This window comes from Topomyia yanbarensis, chromosome 1, assembly GCF_030247195.1.
Source record: "Topomyia yanbarensis strain Yona2022 chromosome 1, ASM3024719v1, whole genome shotgun sequence".
NCBI lineage: Eukaryota > Metazoa > Arthropoda > Insecta > Diptera > Culicidae > Topomyia > Topomyia yanbarensis.
Window position 1 is genome coordinate 147,601,888 of NC_080670.1, and position 19,645 is coordinate 147,621,532.

Here is a 19,645-nt window from a genome sequence, read left to right on the forward strand (position 1 = left end):
TTTGCTAACTTTCTGCTTGCCACGTTGACCGGGTAATGATTCTCGTGGTAGTCTTCGTCGATAAAACCTGAGTGCATATAAGGAAAGTGACGACACTGTCAAAATTGGAACAATGATTATTTGTCAGTGTCATTCCAAACGAGACAAATCCATGTATTTTGAGAGGTCATTTGTTCGTTTGGAATATTACTGACAGATAATCATGACAGTTGTCTTCACTCTCCTTACATACACTCTGGATAAAACAACAGTACGCGCAATCCAAGGTGTATCGACGTTGTACCAGGTATGCTAGAAAGAATAAACTTTCTTTTATTCATGTTACAGATCGTTTTTTAAGCTTTTTATTATCTTATGTATGCACTATTTCACAAAACTGTCTATTAAAAACAAAAAAAGTAACAATGCATGTATTTTCAATGAATTCTGAATACAGTGGTAACATGCATCAAAGTAGTATTCAGAATTCATTGAAAATACATGCATTGTTACTTTTTTTGTTTTTAATAGACAGTTTTGTGAAATAGTGCATAAATACGCAACTGAGGGAATTGCAAAACATCATTGCACTCTTGTGCCGTCTGGTGGTCGACTTCCAGCATAGATCGCGAATGCGAAAAGTTAAATCGCGCCATCTGTGTGCTGACATGCCCAGTAAAGCTCAGCCGGAATTGAACTGGAATTCTGGCTGGTTCCAGTTCGTACACGGGCTCCAGTGACACAACCGATTCTAACTAGAATCGGTTGTGTCACTGGAGCCGGAATACGAACTGGAACCAGCCAGAAATCCGGTTCATTTCCGGCTGAGCTTAACTGGGTGTGTTTGGATCGCTCACTTCAATTGGCGATTCTACGTTGAAACCGCTCGCAGACAGCGCTGGAAGGAAAGTGTTGCTGATTTTATTCTGTTCTGTCATAGTTCATATATTTTCTGTAAACATTGGTAAAAAATGACTTTTATACACCAAATTACCGATCAATTTGTTGATCATTGTTTATGAAAATTAATGAAAACCATCATTTTATAAGATGATGAGTAAACATCTTGCGAAAAGAGTGTAAAACATAGTGGTTTCTAGTATTATTCGCAGAGCTATATGCGCGCTGTTTCGGAATGTAATTTGTTGAGCACCGTAGCTGCCGCAACAGCATTTCCCATTCGTCCTAAGTTAAGCTAAACCTTCATGAGATGGTGTAAATTCATGAAACTCTCCAGATCCGGCGAGGAAAGAATATATCCGGCTAATAGGAAAGTGTGAGCTTTGTATCATGCACAGCCGATCCTTCTCTCCGATAGTCTTCACTGAATCTCCTACGTAGTTCAAAATATGAAGGAGTTTGACATTAGTACTGATTTTTTACCAATGGTTACAGAAAATATATTCACTATGACAGAACAGAATAAAATCAGCAACACTTTCCTTCCAGTGCTATCTGCGAGCGGTTTCAACGTAGAATCGCCAATAGTCTTCACTGAATCTCCTACGTAGTTCAAAATATGAAGGAGTTTGACATTGGTACTGATTGGGTCTCGGTTTCGAGTTGGAACTTTATTTATGGAACGATTTTTTATAACCACAATAATACCCCGATTACATTTCGAAGAAATGTATGAGTCAAATAGTTGCAAATGACTGTAATTTCAGAATAATTGCAAATAAAACTAAATTTCTTACTCGTTTCATTCATATTTTGGCTGTGGTAAGCTTTTTCCGAGAAGATAATGAAGATTTTGTTGTAAGCTACGACTCACTTACGGGTGAAAAAAAGCAAACTGTATCACTTTGCCAGTTCATGAGCTGAATCATAGGTGTCGCATGACTAATTTTGGTTTTGCCGCAAATCGCCAATGGAGAATGTCAAAGAGAATAGGGAAAGAGACGAATAGTGTGAAGCCAAAAATACCTTATTGAGCAGACCAATCGTGCAATGTAAATAAACATTACTCATGCCTGAGTTGGAGGAGATAAGTATTGTACTTCTATCAAAAAAGAAATTTGAATTTTCGTCGGAATTCTAGAGTATATGTATGAGTAAAAATAAGCTTTAGAATTATTTCATCTCTTTGTTTCGAAATGCACATCGTTTGATAAACAAATCCATCGATCGACATACGGTTTGTTTTCAAAATATAATAGGAGTCATTTAAAGTGCTGCCTGTAGAAGCGGTTGCCAAAATTCTAGTGTTGAAATCATCATAAAGGGAGTGTTGCCGTTTTGACTGATTTTCACTCTTCGTCTCTTTCACTATTCTCTTTGGAGAATGTTATATCGTTGGTTATATGTTGCCAGGGATGCCAAGCATATTTCTAAGAAGTCTGCAATAATTTTCATAAATGTCTGGAATTATCTGGATTGCCTTTTTTTTAAAAAAAAGCTTGAGGATTGAATTTGATGTGAGATTTTAGCATCTTGGATTGCTGAAATTTTCAGCTGGTGAAAACTCAACAAAATTTATTTGCTTTCAGCGAATTTTTTTTGCTAGTTTGTGTCTCCAGTTATTAGGTAATCCATTAGACGTATGTTTGACAATTCAGCGGTGGGTTCTGTCAACAAGTATACTCCTGCGAACAGAAAAACTCGTCCGACAAACAACTTTGTTAGTCCGATTCGTTTGATGTTGGATCGAATCAACGATATTGTCGGACGTCGCACTCCTCGGAGTAACGTCAGAATAAGTAAAGAAGAAATAATCAGCTGATCAGAAACGTCTCAAGGATTTCCTAATTCTAAAAATCTTTGTTTTCAAAATCGTAGCTCAAAAAGGTGGTTTAAAAATCAAAGAATGCATTCTTATCCAGCTTTTTACGTGACATAATGGCGGTCTAAATTGTTCAGTTCGTAATACGTTTAATTGCCCTTTTTTACAATAACCGTTTACGCCAGCTTGACAGCAACGCCCAGTTGAAGATGTCGGGCGTTCATTGAATAAACATCCAACGCATTGTACTAACGTAGGATGACTTAATCTCGCTGGGCGGTTGACGTAAACGATTATAGTCAAAAAAGGGCCATTAAACGTATTACGAACTGAACAATTTATAACGCCATTATGGCACTAAAAAGCTGGATATCTCATTATTTTGTTATTTTTCAAATTGTCTGGATGAATCTGTACAAATTTGCTGAAACCTGGATAAGACAAAACTTAAATCTGTATGTCTGGACGACGCTTAAAAATTTGAAAGAATCCAGATAAATCTGGAAGTTTGGCACCCCTGTATGTTGCATAACCAAAAACTCATGTTGCTTTCCGAGCATCGAAGGGAACCAAAATAATTTCCTATAGGAATTTCCTTTTCTATAGAGTTTATGAGGCACAGTAACTGTTTCTCTAGCCAAGAGAACAAACTATAACAAGGAGTTACCAGTGTTACCTAATGATGTCGTTTGCTAATATTCTTTCTCGTTTTACAATTACTAGCAAAAATCTGACCGGATGCGGGGTAATGTTAAAATTGAGATTTTTCGCGTGATGTTTAAAATTATTGTTCAATACAGTTTCAGCAAGTACGTAACAAATGGACCGACTGGCGTATGATCAAGGATGCTAAGAGGCGTCGGTGTGTGGTTGAACATGCCAAGGACCGTCTTCGGGTTAATTCGTTGCGCAAAAACACTATACTACCGGTAGAACTTCGAGAACTGGCTAGTTCGGAAATTCACGCTTTTCCACGGGATACTTCGCTGGTACGGGTTAGAGAACGGTGCGCTGTTACTTCTAGATCTCGGGGCATTGTACACCGTTGGCGAGTTAGTCGAATTGTATGGCGTCATCTGGCCGATTATAACAAACTGTCTGGGGTTCAAAGAGCAATGTGGTGAATAAAGATGCTTCTAATTCAGTTATGAATTTCGTCCTAATGTCTATTAGTAAATTTAATCATGTTTGTGCATTACGGTGTATTTGACTCGCTTGATATACACCCATGTTGTTTACGACGAATGCGATATTCGTTCGAAATCGATTCGAACAAATAATAAGCCAATTTGATTTTAATGTTAACGGGAATACAAACCACTTCCGACGTAATTGGTTTATTTCGGTAGTTACACTAATGCCGTAATACGCATAGCAACCCACTTTTTGGGATTTCCGGCTTTGCGTATTATCTGATATAAACGCAAAAGCTTTGAATTCGCATATTTTCTGTAATAAAACACTCCTTTTATTATTCAGAACGAATTAATTTAATTTCACATCCATTATTATAACCAGACTAATGAGTTTGAATGCTAAACTATAAACAACAATCTATTGCTTGTCTTGCTTTTTCTTGTAATCCTCAAGAGCTGCTTTGATAGCATCTTCCGCTAGCATAGAACAATGAAGCTTTACTGGGGGTAGGGAAAGCTCTTTGGCAATATCCGTATTTTTCAGCTTCTTCGCCTCATCCAACGTTTTTCCCTTAACCCATTCAGTGGCCAGCGAGCTGGATGCAATAGCAGATCCACATCCGAAGGTCTTAAACTTTGCATCGATTATTTTTCCATCATCGTCGACTCTAATCTGTAACTTCATGACGTCACCGCAAGCCGGAGCACCAACCAGTCCTGTTCCGACGTTTTTCTCTTTTTTATCCATCGAACCGACGTTTCGCGGATTCTCGTAGTGGTCCAGCACATTTGCATGATATAGCACCACCGGAACACTCTGAGCACGACGTAGTTTTAGCAAAGAATGGAAACTTTTCTGCAGCGCAGCCATTGTTGCTGTATTGCGACTTTGAGATTTTGTTCTGAATTTCGCAATCTATTTGCTATATAGCTGGTTAGGTGTTTGACAACAGAATATTGAATGAAATTCGTAACAGATGATTTTGACGTCTTAGATTTTGACGTTGGTCGCTGCATAATAACAATGCCGTTAAAAGGATAAAATAGGTGGAGCAGTTTCGTTATCTAATGCCAAAACAACACATATAGGGCGGCGCTGCAGTCAATTAAGTTTACTAACTAGCAATCTAACGCTAGATGTCGACCACCAGATGGCACAGTAGTGTAGTGATGTTTTAATAAAAGAGATTATAACTACTAGAGGTCGCATGTCGCTGCTAACACTGAAAATTTATCATCTCGCTCTCACATATGCTAGGCCCATTAGTTTGACACCTATTACCCCGCGTACACACATGTCAAATGGGGTTTTTCATTTAGAGTTTTCGATTGAAGGAACTGGTGTAGTTTTCTGCACTGAAATTGCACTTTTCTTGCAGAAGTGTTGTCAAAACACCGACACCATGTTCCATTGATAGGAACTGCAATAAAAAAGTGCAATTCCAGTGCAATTTCGGGGCAGAGATTTGGCACCGAAAATTTTGTCGGTGCGAGCCAGTGCACGCACTAACACCAATAACGGAAACGTCAAAACCACGATCAAAATGGATGAGTAAACAAACCGGTCATCGCAGGTAAACGAATATATCTTTATTTATTTCATCTGAAATACTATTATTTGTTATAGTTACAGAAAACGAACCAAAAAAGGAAACCGACGAACAACAGACGAAACCGTTGAACGTTATCACTATCAACGGGAAGGATTACCAATACCAGGTTCTGAAAAAGTTCGGTTCCGTTGGCTCCAGTCCAGTGTTTTCGGCCAAACAAATGGGGACGGGCGTTGAATGTGCCTTGAAGGTAGGTGTTCGGGAAGGAATAATTTCAAAAAAATACCTCAAACTCATTGTTTTCAGTTGATGAATCTCGAAGGCGATTCCAGCATAGTGGAAGGCTACTTAAACGAAACGAAACTGTTGGCGAAATTGCAAGGGGATGAAAACGTTGTAGCGCTGTATGACTAGTGAGTATTTATAGAAGAAAATCAGTTCCGTGTAATCTAATCGAAGCGATAAACTTTTAGTTGTCATGTTCCGGAGTCTAACCAACTTTACCTGGTTATGGAAAAGGGTAATAGTGATCTGCACAAAATCGTGCAAAGCTACCGCAAGGATATCCCGCTGTACACGCTCATGCAAATTTCGTAATAGATGGTACAGTGTGTGCACTACATTCACAAGCACGGTGTCATCTATCTGGATCTCAAACCGGCTAACTTGGTGAAAGGTCGCGTGAAGCTGATTGTTAAGTAACTATTTATACAAATGAAAATGTACAAAATTATGTTGTAGAACAATCCATCCACCCGAGTCGGAATCAGTTTTGTCATTTAAACAGAAATTCCTTCGAAAGCCCAACGTGCCCTGTATATCATCTGGCCGTTGTCTTCCCTATTGAAATTTTGCTTTCTGCCTTCTTTCGACAAAATTCGCATCTGATTCTTGACAACCGAGCTCAGCCCCAATAAAGTAAATGCCCGCATAAAAAACATTAGTTGCACTCAGCATTATACACTAACCATTCAAGTAATATTTATCGTAAAGCTTATTGTCGGGGTACCTCAATAATTGTCGTTTTAATAATATGCAGTATGATAACAATACTGGAAATCCTCCGATAATTATGCAATTTTCAACTAAGTTGTTCCTTATAAAAAAAGCTACACAACATGAAGCTTTGAGGTATGGAGAGTAGATGTGGGAGTTTTAAGGGGCCATACACTAATTACGTCAATATATCAATCAATAAGAAAAATATTATTTTCATGAGAAAAGGGTACTATTTCTTATTTCTGCTTTAAACATGTATATTACACAAAACGAGCATATATTGTACATCATGGTCAAGGAAGGGCGGACCTCGAATTAAAGTATTTTCCGGCAGGATATGATTCCTAAATTAGTTATGGAATTTTGTTGATTGTGTGCAGCGTGAGGAGCGACTTAATTGTCGATGATGTTGGAGCAGTTACAAAAATATCTTGACTCTTGATGGTACATTGTTCTGTTCAGGAACTAGAGTCACAATATGTCTTACAAGTTAGGAAGAGCATGCCGTATTAACATATTTGTATTTGGTAAGATCTTACGTAGGGGGAGGGGGAGTTCACAAAAATCTTACGAATTCTTATCAGAGGGGAAGGTTGAAAAGTTCTAAAAAAGCCTTATGTAATTAGTGCATGGCCCCTAACTGAATTATAATTTTTTCTATTTTCGATTTTTCATATATTTCACCATATAAACTTCTAAATTCTTGTGTGGGAGCTAGAGTTATTGGAAAAAGCTCATATTTGGCATATGGTTTGTACAGCTAATGCGCTATATATAACTAAAGAAATATACTGAAGGATTTCACTTTTTAAAAAAGATTTAAATCGAAAGTATGACTTCACCTCACCGACGTTACAGACTGAATAAAATTTATTTTATTACTCGATAACTTGAAGGCCCTGGCTTAGTCCCTAAAACTGCTGTTCTTGCACTTGGTGACGGTGGCTCACACGACGGTCCGATGTCCGGGCGTTCGCGTGTGTTCCACATACGCGACGCTAGCTCAGCGATTCCAGAACTTACATTTGTTTCCTAGGTGGGCTTGTTTAAGTCATTTTTGGTGCTGGAGACGGCCTCGCGCTTAACATATATATATATATATATATATATATATATATATATATATATATATATATATATATATATATATATATATATATATATATATATATATATATATATATATATATATATATATATATATATATATATATATATATATATATATATATATATATATATATATATATATATATATATATATATATATATATATATATATATATATATATATATATATATATATATATATATATATATATATATATATATATATATATATATATATATATATATATATATATATATATATATATATATATATATATATATATATATATATATTTGGCATACATACGTTAGGCATAATGGACGATAGGCATAATTCACAAAAATATAGAAGTAATCGCAAGGCTTTCTTTATTGTAGAGATTTTAGCCTTATTCTCGTTTTTTCGGACCAGAAAAAAATTGCTTTGCTGTGACATGCCTTCTTATAAGTTTAACTAGAAACTGCAAAATGAAAAATAAGATAGAATAAAAATATTTTTTTCTGCTTTTTCTGTGGATGAGCTGGATGCTTTCTTCATTTAAGTTAACAGTTTTGGTTCAAGCACATATCAAGCCTATTAGATGTATTACCAATACAAATGCATCCAAATATTGAAAAATAAAGCAAAATAATCTAGTATAGTCTACACATACACAGCCAATACATGTATGGATCCTGGAAAATTGCAGACGTTCGGCCACAATTTTTCTTGTCATTATTATTGTTTGTGGCATATATTGAATATGACACAAGCATTAGAGCGGCCAGGCCAACTATGCAACGTACAAAATAATGATGATTCAAAATTATACGGCAATCAAATTATTCATTCCATGAATAATTTAATCAACGGATTATTTTGAACCTTGAATAAGGAAGCAACGTGGACAACCGTATTTGTTTTCGAATCTCGCCTCTGGGGGATTTTTTTTCACATGGTTGCTTAGCTTCACTTACCATTTTCGAAACAAAAATTGTTTTTAAATACTTTTTTTTATAAAATATGCGCTTTGGATAAGTTCTCGGTGACGCACGCTCGTCCAGTTGGCATGAATATTAACAGTGCAAATATACCAATCAAATATTTTTGAGATTCACTCCAAACGAAGACAATTTATTTCTTGTGTATTTCGTCAATACAGGTGATATTTACTTTGGCCTTTCGTCTGAAAGATTTTGAAAATTAGCTTTTGAATATGCAGTACACTGCCGCTAGAAGCATAACTGTCACATGTGCTATGGGAATCCCTATACACATGGGACAATTATGCTTCTAGCGGCAGTACACGTCGGAGTCAAAATGCCGGGGTATTGAGATTGAAATGCAATGACAAATGTCGGGTAATATACAGTTTTATAGATGATATATTCAGCGCTTTCCATTAGGAAATCTGAAGAAATTGAATTTTCATTTGATTGCTTATTTTCTGGCGTACATATAACTCTCAATATCAAAGGCAACATTACACACTTCTCAGCGGGCCTACTGCAAGTATCATCCGCATGGCCTTTTCCACATTTACCGCACCGTTGCTTGTTGCTACAGTAGGTGGCCGTGTTACCTACTTGTGTGCTTGCAATTCATGACCCGCGGTACAAACAGATGCACAGATAGACGAACTCCTCCCACTTCAACGTAGCTCGGAAGTGCAGATCCAGCGAAGGTTACGCGAAACGAGTGTGATGGATAGTAATTCCCATCTTCGATGGACTTTGAGTGCATTTGCTTGCACTCCAAAATCTTAACTGATTGAAGGTTAGGGTCATTAAAGCGGCCAACCACATCATTCATTAGATCATCGACAGTTAGACCCGCATCACTTACCACACCGTCGATCTCCACATCACGAGAAGGAATGTAGACGCGATACTCCATCGTAAAGAGGCTATTACTAAGGATAGCATTGGCCTGTTTCAAGTCAGTAACGAATAAGCGCAGTTTATCTAACTGTACCCTTTTAATTTCGGTTACGGCCGAGTAACGTTTTGTCAGCTCCCGTGCAATAGTTATGCTGTTTAACGGTTTATTTTTGGGCCGAAAGTATACCACCCAAGGACCAGTGGATCCATCCTGGTAAACTTTGACTCGAGGGGGGAGGGGGCTGTGAGACATTGGGGGAAAGTGGGGGAAGTGGATCGTCCATAACATCATCTGTCTCCTAATCAGATACACGTTCCTCTTACCCATAAGATTCGTCTTCGGTGGGTGATCCTTCTGTTTGTTCCATGTTGTTGCGGGAGTAACACGCTCGACCGCACTATTTAACTTAAATCAAAATAAAAAAATAAGAAGAATCAAATACAATAATAAAAACAATCAATAAGAAAAGTAAAAAACGAAACACTTCACCAGTTGGCTCCTGATGAGCTGGTAGGTGAATTGATCCTTCGTTTGATTTATCCGTCACCCGCGTGACGTTCACCTGGTGTATAGCTCGTCTAATGGCGATTTTGCTTGAACCTGAAACTGAGTCAGGTTCTAACCCCAACCGCTGTCAGTTCATACATTTTGACAGCAGTTGGGGTTAGGAACTGACTCAGTTTCGCCTCAAACGAAAACCACATAAACAAACTTATCTTTCAGGCAAGAAAACTGTTTAGCACCGCACTACTACTTATACTACAGCCCTTGCTGTGATAAACACCTTCACCGATATCGCCTAACTCAAGGTAATGTTGCAACAAACAACGCGCGTGTGTAACGAAGGAACACTCGGTTACGAATGTTTCTTACTCTTATATTGTGTATTATAGACTTATAGACCATAAGTCCTTACCTCCATAGTTTTTGAATGACTTGAAAAAAAATCTCTTTCAACTGGGCATCCATGAGTGTATAACGACTAAGAGATTACTGTTTACGATTATAAAACTGAAGACTTATGTTCAAAAACGTTCATGGATTACTTATAACAATCGTTGCAATCAATTCAATATTGAATTCCCTAAACCTCAAGGAGTGTATACAATATTCCTTGGTTGGGTATTTCGGACCTTTGTTTGATTTGCTTGGGAATGTCCATACACAATCTAGTAAAAGAAAAACTACCTAAAGCAAATATGAGTGCGGAGTCGGAAAATCGATTAAGGGAAGCCGTCACTAGCGCCGCATAGTAGGAGTTTCCTAATCTTCTAAACTAGACTAACCTTCGGGCAATCCTTAGCCTCAAAAAGAACTATGCTGAAGACCATTCTTAATTATCATGATATTGAAATGCAAAAAATAAAAGAAATGGCATGTTCACTAGCGCCGCACAGCGGATGAAATCCGAATGAATCTTCTTCCATCCCCAACTTTATCGGGAACAACATCGACCTAAACCATAAAACCTTGGAGATAGAACATAATTTTCCAAATACTACGCTAAGCTATTATGTACTTTAGCGCAGCCTAGTGGACGAATCTAAAAATGAATTATTCATTTACGTGCAGCATTTGATCTACTGATGTTGTATTGTCAAATTGAGTCACTAGCGTTGCCTGGCAAGTTAATTCCAAAAATAATCCATAGGTATACGGGTTGATCTTGGCCTACTGAAAACCTTTTCAGAAAAGATCATATCTTTCAATTAACAGAATATTGACATATACCATTATATTATGTGCTGTGTGTGCTCACTAGTGCCGCATAGAGAATTCCAAACTAATCGGTCACCATCGCAACGTTGCGATAATTACATGATCTACGGAAATCGTTTTTGTCGGATTCCTTTCAAGCGGCCCAATTAACCGTGCATTATGAGACACAACTCTACGTGTTGTTCGGTGTGGAATTTGTTTATTTTCCCGTATAAGTTGGTACCACAATGAATCAAATTGTTCAAAACCGTTTTGATCAACATATTAAGGTCTGCACTCCGGTTGTCCGCGATTTGACTGCGCCGTATAACAATATCTACACATTTTGATATATTTTATGATTGCACCTAATGATTAATCCGCTTAGAGCAAAACTTATTTCTTATTTAAGTGCTTTATTTTGTAAATAAACAAACATCAGCTGTTAAATGACAGCTCGGCCATCTACACGCACACATTCAAGAGTGCACTCGATTTGCATTGGAGTGTTCCATTGGCACCGTGCCAGTGCAAAACACTGGTGCGGTGCCAGTGCCATCAATCGAAAACCCTAATTGAAAAACCCCGGGGCGGTGTATTGGCTTTCAAACGTGAAACTTTTTCGCTCGATGCGCCAACTAGATTTCATTTTTGGTACTAGTCAAATGATGATGAAAACATTTTCTTGCATTGATGATATAGGAAGGTTGTTCCACAGATAACAGACATTTAGGCTCGATTTGAATCGTGTGTAAATACCCGCTACTGAAATTCCGAATAAATAAGACGCATGAAATACGTTTGGCAAACGTTTGTAGATGTCGCAGTGATCGATACAATGCAGTTAGAGTTCAGCTGTCAAACATGTGTAGCAAACAGTTGCGCAGATGGCAATAGTGAAACACGGATTTCCAACGTTTATCAATTTGAAAGTTTACACAGGTTTTTGCAGAAATTTTGTTCTAGCCTAAACGTCTGTTATCTGTGGTTGTTCTATTTTAATTGTTTTAAAATAAATATTTCATAGTTTCACAAAAAGCTTGATTACAAATGATAAGAAAACACTCGTTCTTTCGTTTGACACCAAAACATTCAGTTGAACTCAATATTTTATTGCGAATTATTGAGATCCGGAATTATTTTTGTATTGTTGAGGTTAGGTTGGTTGTTTTAGATATGGAAAATGTTTATCTTAAAATTGGATTTATCAGTGGATAACCTCGACTGCCAACAACTGCTCTCTTTAATCCAGTGATTTTTGCCCACCATCGTGTTTTCTATCGAAATTTCAATCTCTGAATTTCATTTTAGTATACATTGAAACCGGAAGAACAAATGTGAGTGAAGTAACAAGAAATTTACCATCTGGATATTTTTCAGAGGTAGGAAACATATTTTCTTCTTAAATATTACTTTTCATTAGAATCTGATTGATTTTAAATAATGTTTCAAAGATTTTCTTCCATTTAATTCCACTATGTTTTTATAGTTAGATGCACTTGCACTTCACTATTTAACAGATACCGGTATTTCGATTACTACTTGTAATCTTCTTCAGTGTTTGTATCAGTCTATATATAGACTGATACAAACACCGAAGAAGATTACAAGTAGTAATCGAAATACCGGTATCTGTTAAATAGTGAAGTGCAAGTGCATCTAACTATAAAAACATAGTGGAATTAAATGGAAGAAAATCTTTGAAACATTACGTACATTCCACTAAGACCTCCGTTCGCGTATATATTGTGATTTTAAATGTTTCAGAATTTACTTTCCAATGTGTTTTGACAGATGAAAATAAAAACATCATCATTGCACTTCCGTGCTCTCTGGCGGTCGACATCTAGCGTTAGATCACGAATTGCACTGGTGTTGCATTTTCTAGCAGAAGAGCAGGCCACTAGACGGGTTTCATTCCCACTTCTGCTAGAAAGTGCACAACCAGTGCAATCCAGCGCCCCAGTGTTTTTCAATGAAAAACGACAAAAGTAATGGGATACAACATGCTAGAGCGAGACCCCATGTTTCAGTCCGTAAATACGTGGAGACAGTAGCGCTTTGCTCGCTCTAGTAGTTATAATCTCTTTTGTTTTAATAAAAGAGATTATAACTACTACAGACACTTTATACACAGACTAGCGAAGTGTCAAAAATTGCAGCTAAACGAACTGTCAAAAAGTGCAGCCAAACGAACATGATGGTTTTGAGAGGGGAAATGCAAGAGGGAGCCCATGCAAAGCTTATGGGAGCTTCCGTGATGCCACTTTACATTCGTGGTTGCTAGTTTTACTGTGTTTCTCTCCGCTAGTCTGTTATATAAAGTGTCTGTAATAACTACTAGAGGGAGCAAAGCGCTACTGTCTCCATGGATTCACGGACAGAAAAATGGGGTCTCGCTCTAGCATATTGTATCCCATTACTATGACATGTATGTACCCGGGGAAGGAAGGTTGTTCCACAGATAACAGACATTTAGGCTCGATTTGAATCATGTGTAAATACCCGCTACTGAAATTCCGAATAAATAAGACGCATGAAATACGTTTGGCAAACGTTTGTAGATGTCGCAGTGATCGATTCAATGCAGTTAGAGTGCAGCTGTCAAACAAGTGTAGCAAACAGTTGCGCAGATGGCAATAGTGAAACACGGATTTCCAACGTTTATCAATTTGAAAGTTTACACAGGTTTTTGCAGAAATTTTGTTCTAGCCTAAACGTCTGTTATCTGTGGTTGTTCTATTTTAATAGTTTTAAAATAAATATTACATATTTTCACAAAAAGCTTGATTACAAATGATAAGAAAACACTCGTTCTTTCGTTTGACACCAAAACATTCAGTTGAACTCAATATTTTATTGCGAATTATTGAGATCCGGAATTATTTTTGTATTGTTGAGGTTAGGTTGGTTGTTTTAGATATGGAAAATGTTTATCTAAAAATTGGATTTATCAGTGGATAACCTCGACTGCCAACAACTGCTCTCTTTAATCCAGTGATTTTTGCCCACCATCGTGTTTTCTATCGAAATTTCAATCTCTGAATTTCATTTTAGTATAAATTGAAACCGGAAGAACAAATGTGAGTGAAGTAACAAGAAATTTACCATCTGGATATTTTTCAGAGGTAGGAAACATAGTTTCTTCTTAAATATTACTTTTCATTAGAAGAAATAATATTTAATTATAATATTGATTGATTTTAAATAATGTTTCAAAGATTTTCTTCCATTTAATTCCACTATGTTTTTATAGTTAGATGCACTTGCACTTCACTATTTAACAGATACCGGTATTTCGATTACTACTTGTAATCTTTTTCAGTGTTTGTATCAGTCTATATATAGACTGATACAAACACTGAAGAAGATTACAAGTAGTAATCGAAATACCGGTATCTATATATAGACTGATACAAACACTGAAGAAGATTACAAGTAGTAATCGAAATACCGGTATCTGTTAAATAGTGAAGTGCAAGTGCATCTAACTATAAAAACATAGTGGAATTAAATGGAAGAAAATCTTTGAAACATTACGTACATTCCACTAAGACCTCCGTTCGCGTATATATTGTGATTTTAAATGTTTCAGAATTTACTTTCCAATGTGTTTTGACAGATGAAAATAAAAACATCATCATTGCACTTGCGTGCTCTCTGGCGGTCGACATCTAGCGTTAGATCACGAATTGCACTGGTGTTGCATTTTCTAGCAGAAGAGCAGGCCACTAGACGGGTTTCATTCCCACTTCTGCTAGAAAGTGCACAACCAGTGCAATCCAGCGCCCCAGTGTTTTTCAATGAAAAACGACAAAAGTAATGGGATACAACATGCTAGAGCGAGACCCCATGTTTCAGTCTGTAAATACGTGGAGACAGTAGCGCTTTGCTCGCTCTAGTAGTTATAATCTCTTTTGTTTTAATAAAAGAGATTATAACTACTACAGACACTTTATACACAGACTAGCGAAGTGTCAAAAATTGCAGCTAAACGAACTGTCAAAAAGTGCAGCCAAACGAACATGATGGTTTTGAGAGGGGAAATGCAAGAGGAAGCCCATGCAAAGCTTATGGGAGCTTCCGTGATGCCACTTTACATTCATGGTTGCTAGTTTTACCAACGACACGACTAGACACTGGCATTCCAAAACTGTATCCAAAATCTGACTACCCCTCAGTGACTCAGGTAACTGGTACTGTCAAATTTGATATTTCATGAGAAAATGCATGAAACTAGCAACACTTTGGAATCTGTTATTTATTTCAAATAGTTACCGTCGCAGTTCGTGACAACAAAACAAACCCAAAGCTTTGCAGAGGAAAATATCTTTTCCATTAGTCCTTGTCTTAATTGTGCCTTAATGTACAGTAAGAAGTACAAAAACGGTGAAGAACTCGACAAGAAATGGTTCACGTAGTCCGATACGTCTGATACACTACTGGACCCGACTAACAGCAGGATGGATTTCGAATCGAATTGATTCGAAAACCCGCAACAACCACTGAACAACGCCAACAAATCTAGATCCATATTATAAACAATGGAGCGAACCTTGTCAGTAGCATGGCGCAGTAACTGTACGTCAATACAAGCCAGAAGAATCCAATCAGATGCAAATCCTGCGGTTTCATGACCCAGAGTGTACACCAATTCCAACGCTCGTAGTGGGGCAGTACAAGAAAATCACAAAACTTATAATGCCAACTTCCACAACCCTAACGACCACATTGCTTGAATATCGCAAAAGACCTGTACAAGAAAATTTTTGCTTTAATTCCCTGTTGAAGCAACAAAATGCTCTGGAACATCAAAATACTGAAATCAAGATAGTCGAGCATGATGACCAAGCATATCATGCTCAAACGTGGTGTCAGTCTGATGTGATTCGTACCACGCCAACATGTTTCGAATAATACGAAAAATAAGAAAAATGCGGTATATGTTACGTTATACAAAGCGCCACCGCAGCTACGAACCCAGTATATCACTCATCAGCAATATCAACGACATCAACATTAACCATCAGTATAGACACGAGACCAACGCAATATGCTGATCGATGAAGCTCAACGGTCTACGATCGCTGAAACGATCGATGTAAACTCCTGCAGCACATGGTCCCTGACATTCCTAAACGAGAAACTATGCTCAACTCATGAAGATATACTGGTGTGAGACTGGTGGTTCCCCGGCGCCGTTGATTTCGTCAAACGTGCAGGGGTACGACCATCATCACCACCATGAAAATAGTCCGGCACTACCAGCAAAAAATTGGTCGGCAGTTCCTGTACAGAATGCTGCTTGCCCTCGGCGCTTCCGGAACGATGTTCAAGAGCATATTCGAGAAAATTCACTCTGAACCCTGGCAAAAATACGATCATCGACAGTCAGGGCCCGGGATAACGCCACTGATATTAGGGATCATCCATAAATGACGTAGCATTTTTTGAGTAATTTTTAACGCTCCCTCCCCCATCGTAGCATTTCGTCACAAACCTCTAAATACCCCCTGGTAATTACGTAGCTTGACGGTCCCTCCCCCTGTCCCGTAATCTTTTTAAAAAAATAAAAAACGATGTTAGTTATTCCCCTTTAAAAAGCTTCGTAGCCTGACATGACCTCCTACCCCCACCCCCCCGTCGTCGCACATTATCACAAAATGCAAAACTCCCCCCTCCCCCATATAATTCTACGTCATTTATGAATGATCCCTTATCACGTACAGCGTTACGTTGGCCCTTCAAGGCCAGTGGAGACAGATGTACGTTCAGCACAGGAAACTGAGCATTCCGACAACCGGATGACACTCGATAAAGAACAGTAACATTTATTGCCCAATTAATGAAAATTTACCTAAATTACTAAAAAATAAAATCAGAATCTGAAATGAAGGCAGAACTCTACGATTTTTTCTATTTTTAATGATTCATTATGAATATAATTTTAGATAAACATGTGAAAAGGGCCTAAGGGTCTGAGCTTACTTTATCTTTCGATTTTTACGGTAACCAATTTTGGAACCCTAAAGAAAGTCAAATTACATTAACGTCCAAAATTATTTACTTGCCTATGTTTTTTAATGCAATACATTCACGAGGTTGCTCCAAAATTACTGTTTTTGAAAGAAAACTGTCAATGAATTATTCCTTGACATAAATGGTAGATTATTCTTTATATGACTGCATGAAGTATTTTTTTTTTTAGTTCTATCATTTTGGGAAATAGAAAGACTTAACAAAGAAGCATTAAATATGCAGTAGAATTAACAATAATCTATTTCGTGTAACAATATTCACCTGTAATAGTAATATGGAGTAACATCCTCAAGAGGATGATAAATCAAGGTTCAAAGTTCGCCAGGAATCTTCTTGTACTAAATATTATTTTTTAATTTTTTTGTTTGCGAGTTGGTTTCTTGTTATTGTTTCTATGCTCTGCTTTTTCTTTGTTTCTCTTCCTCTACTTTCTTTTTTTCTTCAGTTTTTTCAGGGTTCAAAATATGTAGGGTTGAAATAAGATTGGTTACACTATGGCATCATCACAAAACATTCCAACATTGTTTCACAAAATATCGCAAGGCTGATGCCGTCTGGGATATTATGCTAAGAGTTAAGGAACAAACGTAAAGGCGGCCGAGTTATTAACGGAAGAGAAAGTAAACGAGGAGAGACTCTCATTTGCACTTAGGGCCTATGTCCACATGTTTGTCTAGAATTGGTCTACATTTTTCTAACATTAAAGCACCAAAATAACTCAAAAATATCTATATGCTAGATTTATATTCAATCGAAACATGGTAGACATTTTGAAATTTGTTCCAATTGTTTTTTATTATCACAGCTTTTGAATAAACTGGAATTTGCATTAATTCTATCTGAAATGAAGTTTGCTACACTAATCTAGCTTTGAATCTGTGTACGTTCGTGTAATGTGCATATTGTCGGTTGATAGTTGGAACCAGGACTTTCCAGCCTCAACATATTGCTTTGCATCCTAACCAATACGACAAAATACTCAGACCCACAACATTGCACTGGATTTAGCGTGAGTTCGGGCGACTCGAGGTCAGTGTTAAGTCGCTTCGGCCAGCCATTAGCTGCAGGATGTTCTGTTGCTGGATGTAAGCCGATATGTAGCAGCTTCAAACCGTGTTCCCCAGAAAACTGGTATCATCAGTCACTGCAGAACCAACTCTCCAAAAAGAAAAAGGTAACAGTGCACTAGGCGTAAAAGAATTAGCGAAGAAGTATACTCACTTCTGTTCTTATCGTTATCGTCATCCGAAGAAATCGTTAGTTCGATCGGGTGATGATCCGGAAAGTCATAGCGTCAAAATCGAACAACCTGATGCGTTCCAACTTGCACTTGTTGATCATAGTCGGGTAAATCACAATTTTTGGCTCAAATGTTATCCTTCCTACTTCCAGTACTATCCCTTAGCGGGTGATCCATTGGACGAGCAGAAGAAAGTGTATTTCATACTTGGTATATCGTTCAAACACATCCAGCATTAGAATATGCGAATCTATCGGATTCGAAAATCGTGATCCACAAGGATGAAAAGAGGAATCTACTCTACCTACTTGATACAGAAAGCATAATCCACATTTTCACCACGCAATTCCACAAAATATTTTTTTTAGTGAGAAAATTTCTGTTGATATCGTTGTAAACAGAAGATGGTTGCTATGCATCCTAAAAATCCAACAAAAGTGTTGCTGGAGAAATTATTTATTTGTTGGCATCGAGGGGCAACTCAATGTAATGGTAACTGGCGGTAAATGACTCGAACACTTTTTCTCCAGGATATTGCATTAAGTGTCTGGTCGTGTCGTTGGTTTTACTGTGTTTCCGCTAGTCTGTTATATAAAGTGTCTGTAATAACAACTAGAGGGAGCAAAGCGCTACTGTCTCCATGGATTCACGGACTGAAAAATGGGGTCTCGCTCTAGCATATTGTATCCCATTACTATGACATGTATGTACCCGGGGCAGTATGTGTCACACTAATTCGCTTAGCATATGTAGGAGCGAGATAATAAACCATCAGTATTAACAGCGGCATGCGACCTCTAGTAGTTATAATCACTTTTCTTCGAATCCGATTAGTATCGAACTTATATCCTACACCTTCGTGCTCTATTGGAATGCCACTGACAGATACATGGTAGACAAAAGCGGTAACAAACGATAGACGATTCGAGTCTTTATCCAGAGGAACTCAGCATCGTTAAATGAAATATTACAGTTGAAACCAGGAAAGTCCTACCAGCGACAAACGGTTTTTCTCTTGTTTAGTGCTAATACATGATATCGGAAGTAGTGCACTGTCCCGCTCGGACGTGCCTGGTAGGATTTCCCCCAGATAGCCGGCAGCAAAATAAAAACTCTGGCAGAATTTCTGGTGGTCTGGCTGGCAGAGCGCTGCCCAGCCGGCCTGCTCAAATGCAACAACCGTTTCTGGCAGAATTTTTCGCCTTACGGTTATTACGGTTTTGGATCGCTTCAGGTTTTGCTTGTATTTTTCTTTATTTTTTTTTAATTTTATGTAAATTTATAATAAAAACATGTCTGGAGACATGA

General features: G+C 37.6%; 2 protein-coding genes and 1 long non-coding RNA gene across 3 annotated transcripts; 1 reads left to right on the forward strand and 2 right to left on the reverse strand.

The window, feature by feature from the left end:
* The first annotated feature begins 3,221 nt into the window (after positions 1-3,221).
* LOC131676938 (small ribosomal subunit protein uS14m) lies at positions 3,222-3,864 on the forward strand. Its single transcript, XM_058956369.1, has 2 exons — positions 3,222-3,446; positions 3,502-3,864. Exons 1-2 carry the CDS (start codon positions 3,381-3,383, stop codon positions 3,823-3,825), a joined length of 390 nt encoding a protein of 129 aa, XP_058812352.1. The 5' UTR covers positions 3,222-3,380; the 3' UTR covers positions 3,826-3,864.
* Positions 3,865-4,167: 303 nt separating this feature from the next.
* Positions 4,168-4,805, reverse strand: LOC131676936 (iron-sulfur cluster assembly scaffold protein IscU). Its single transcript, XM_058956354.1, has one exon. It carries the CDS (start codon positions 4,706-4,708, stop codon positions 4,256-4,258), a length of 453 nt encoding a protein of 150 aa, XP_058812337.1. The 5' UTR covers positions 4,709-4,805; the 3' UTR covers positions 4,168-4,255.
* Positions 4,806-16,974: 12,169 nt separating this feature from the next.
* LOC131676952 (uncharacterized) lies at positions 16,975-18,844 on the reverse strand. The gene is made up of 3 exons (XR_009303262.1): positions 18,646-18,844; positions 18,319-18,587; positions 16,975-18,255 (listed from the first exon to the last, which is right to left on the reverse strand). It is a non-coding gene; the product is annotated as an uncharacterized LOC131676952 (long non-coding RNA).
* Positions 18,845-19,645: the final 801 nt, after the last annotated feature.

Coding starts and splice junctions, on each gene's coding strand:
- LOC131676938 (XM_058956369.1), top strand. CDS start 3,381: ATGATGTCGTTTGCTAATATTCTTTCTCGTTTTACAATTACTAGCAAA. Junction 3,447..3,501: donor AAAATCTGACCGGATGCGGG/GTAATGTTAAAA, acceptor TGTTCAATACAG/TTTCAGCAAGTACGTAACAA.
- LOC131676936 (XM_058956354.1), bottom strand. CDS start 4,708: ATGGCTGCGCTGCAGAAAAGTTTCCATTCTTTGCTAAAACTACGTCGT.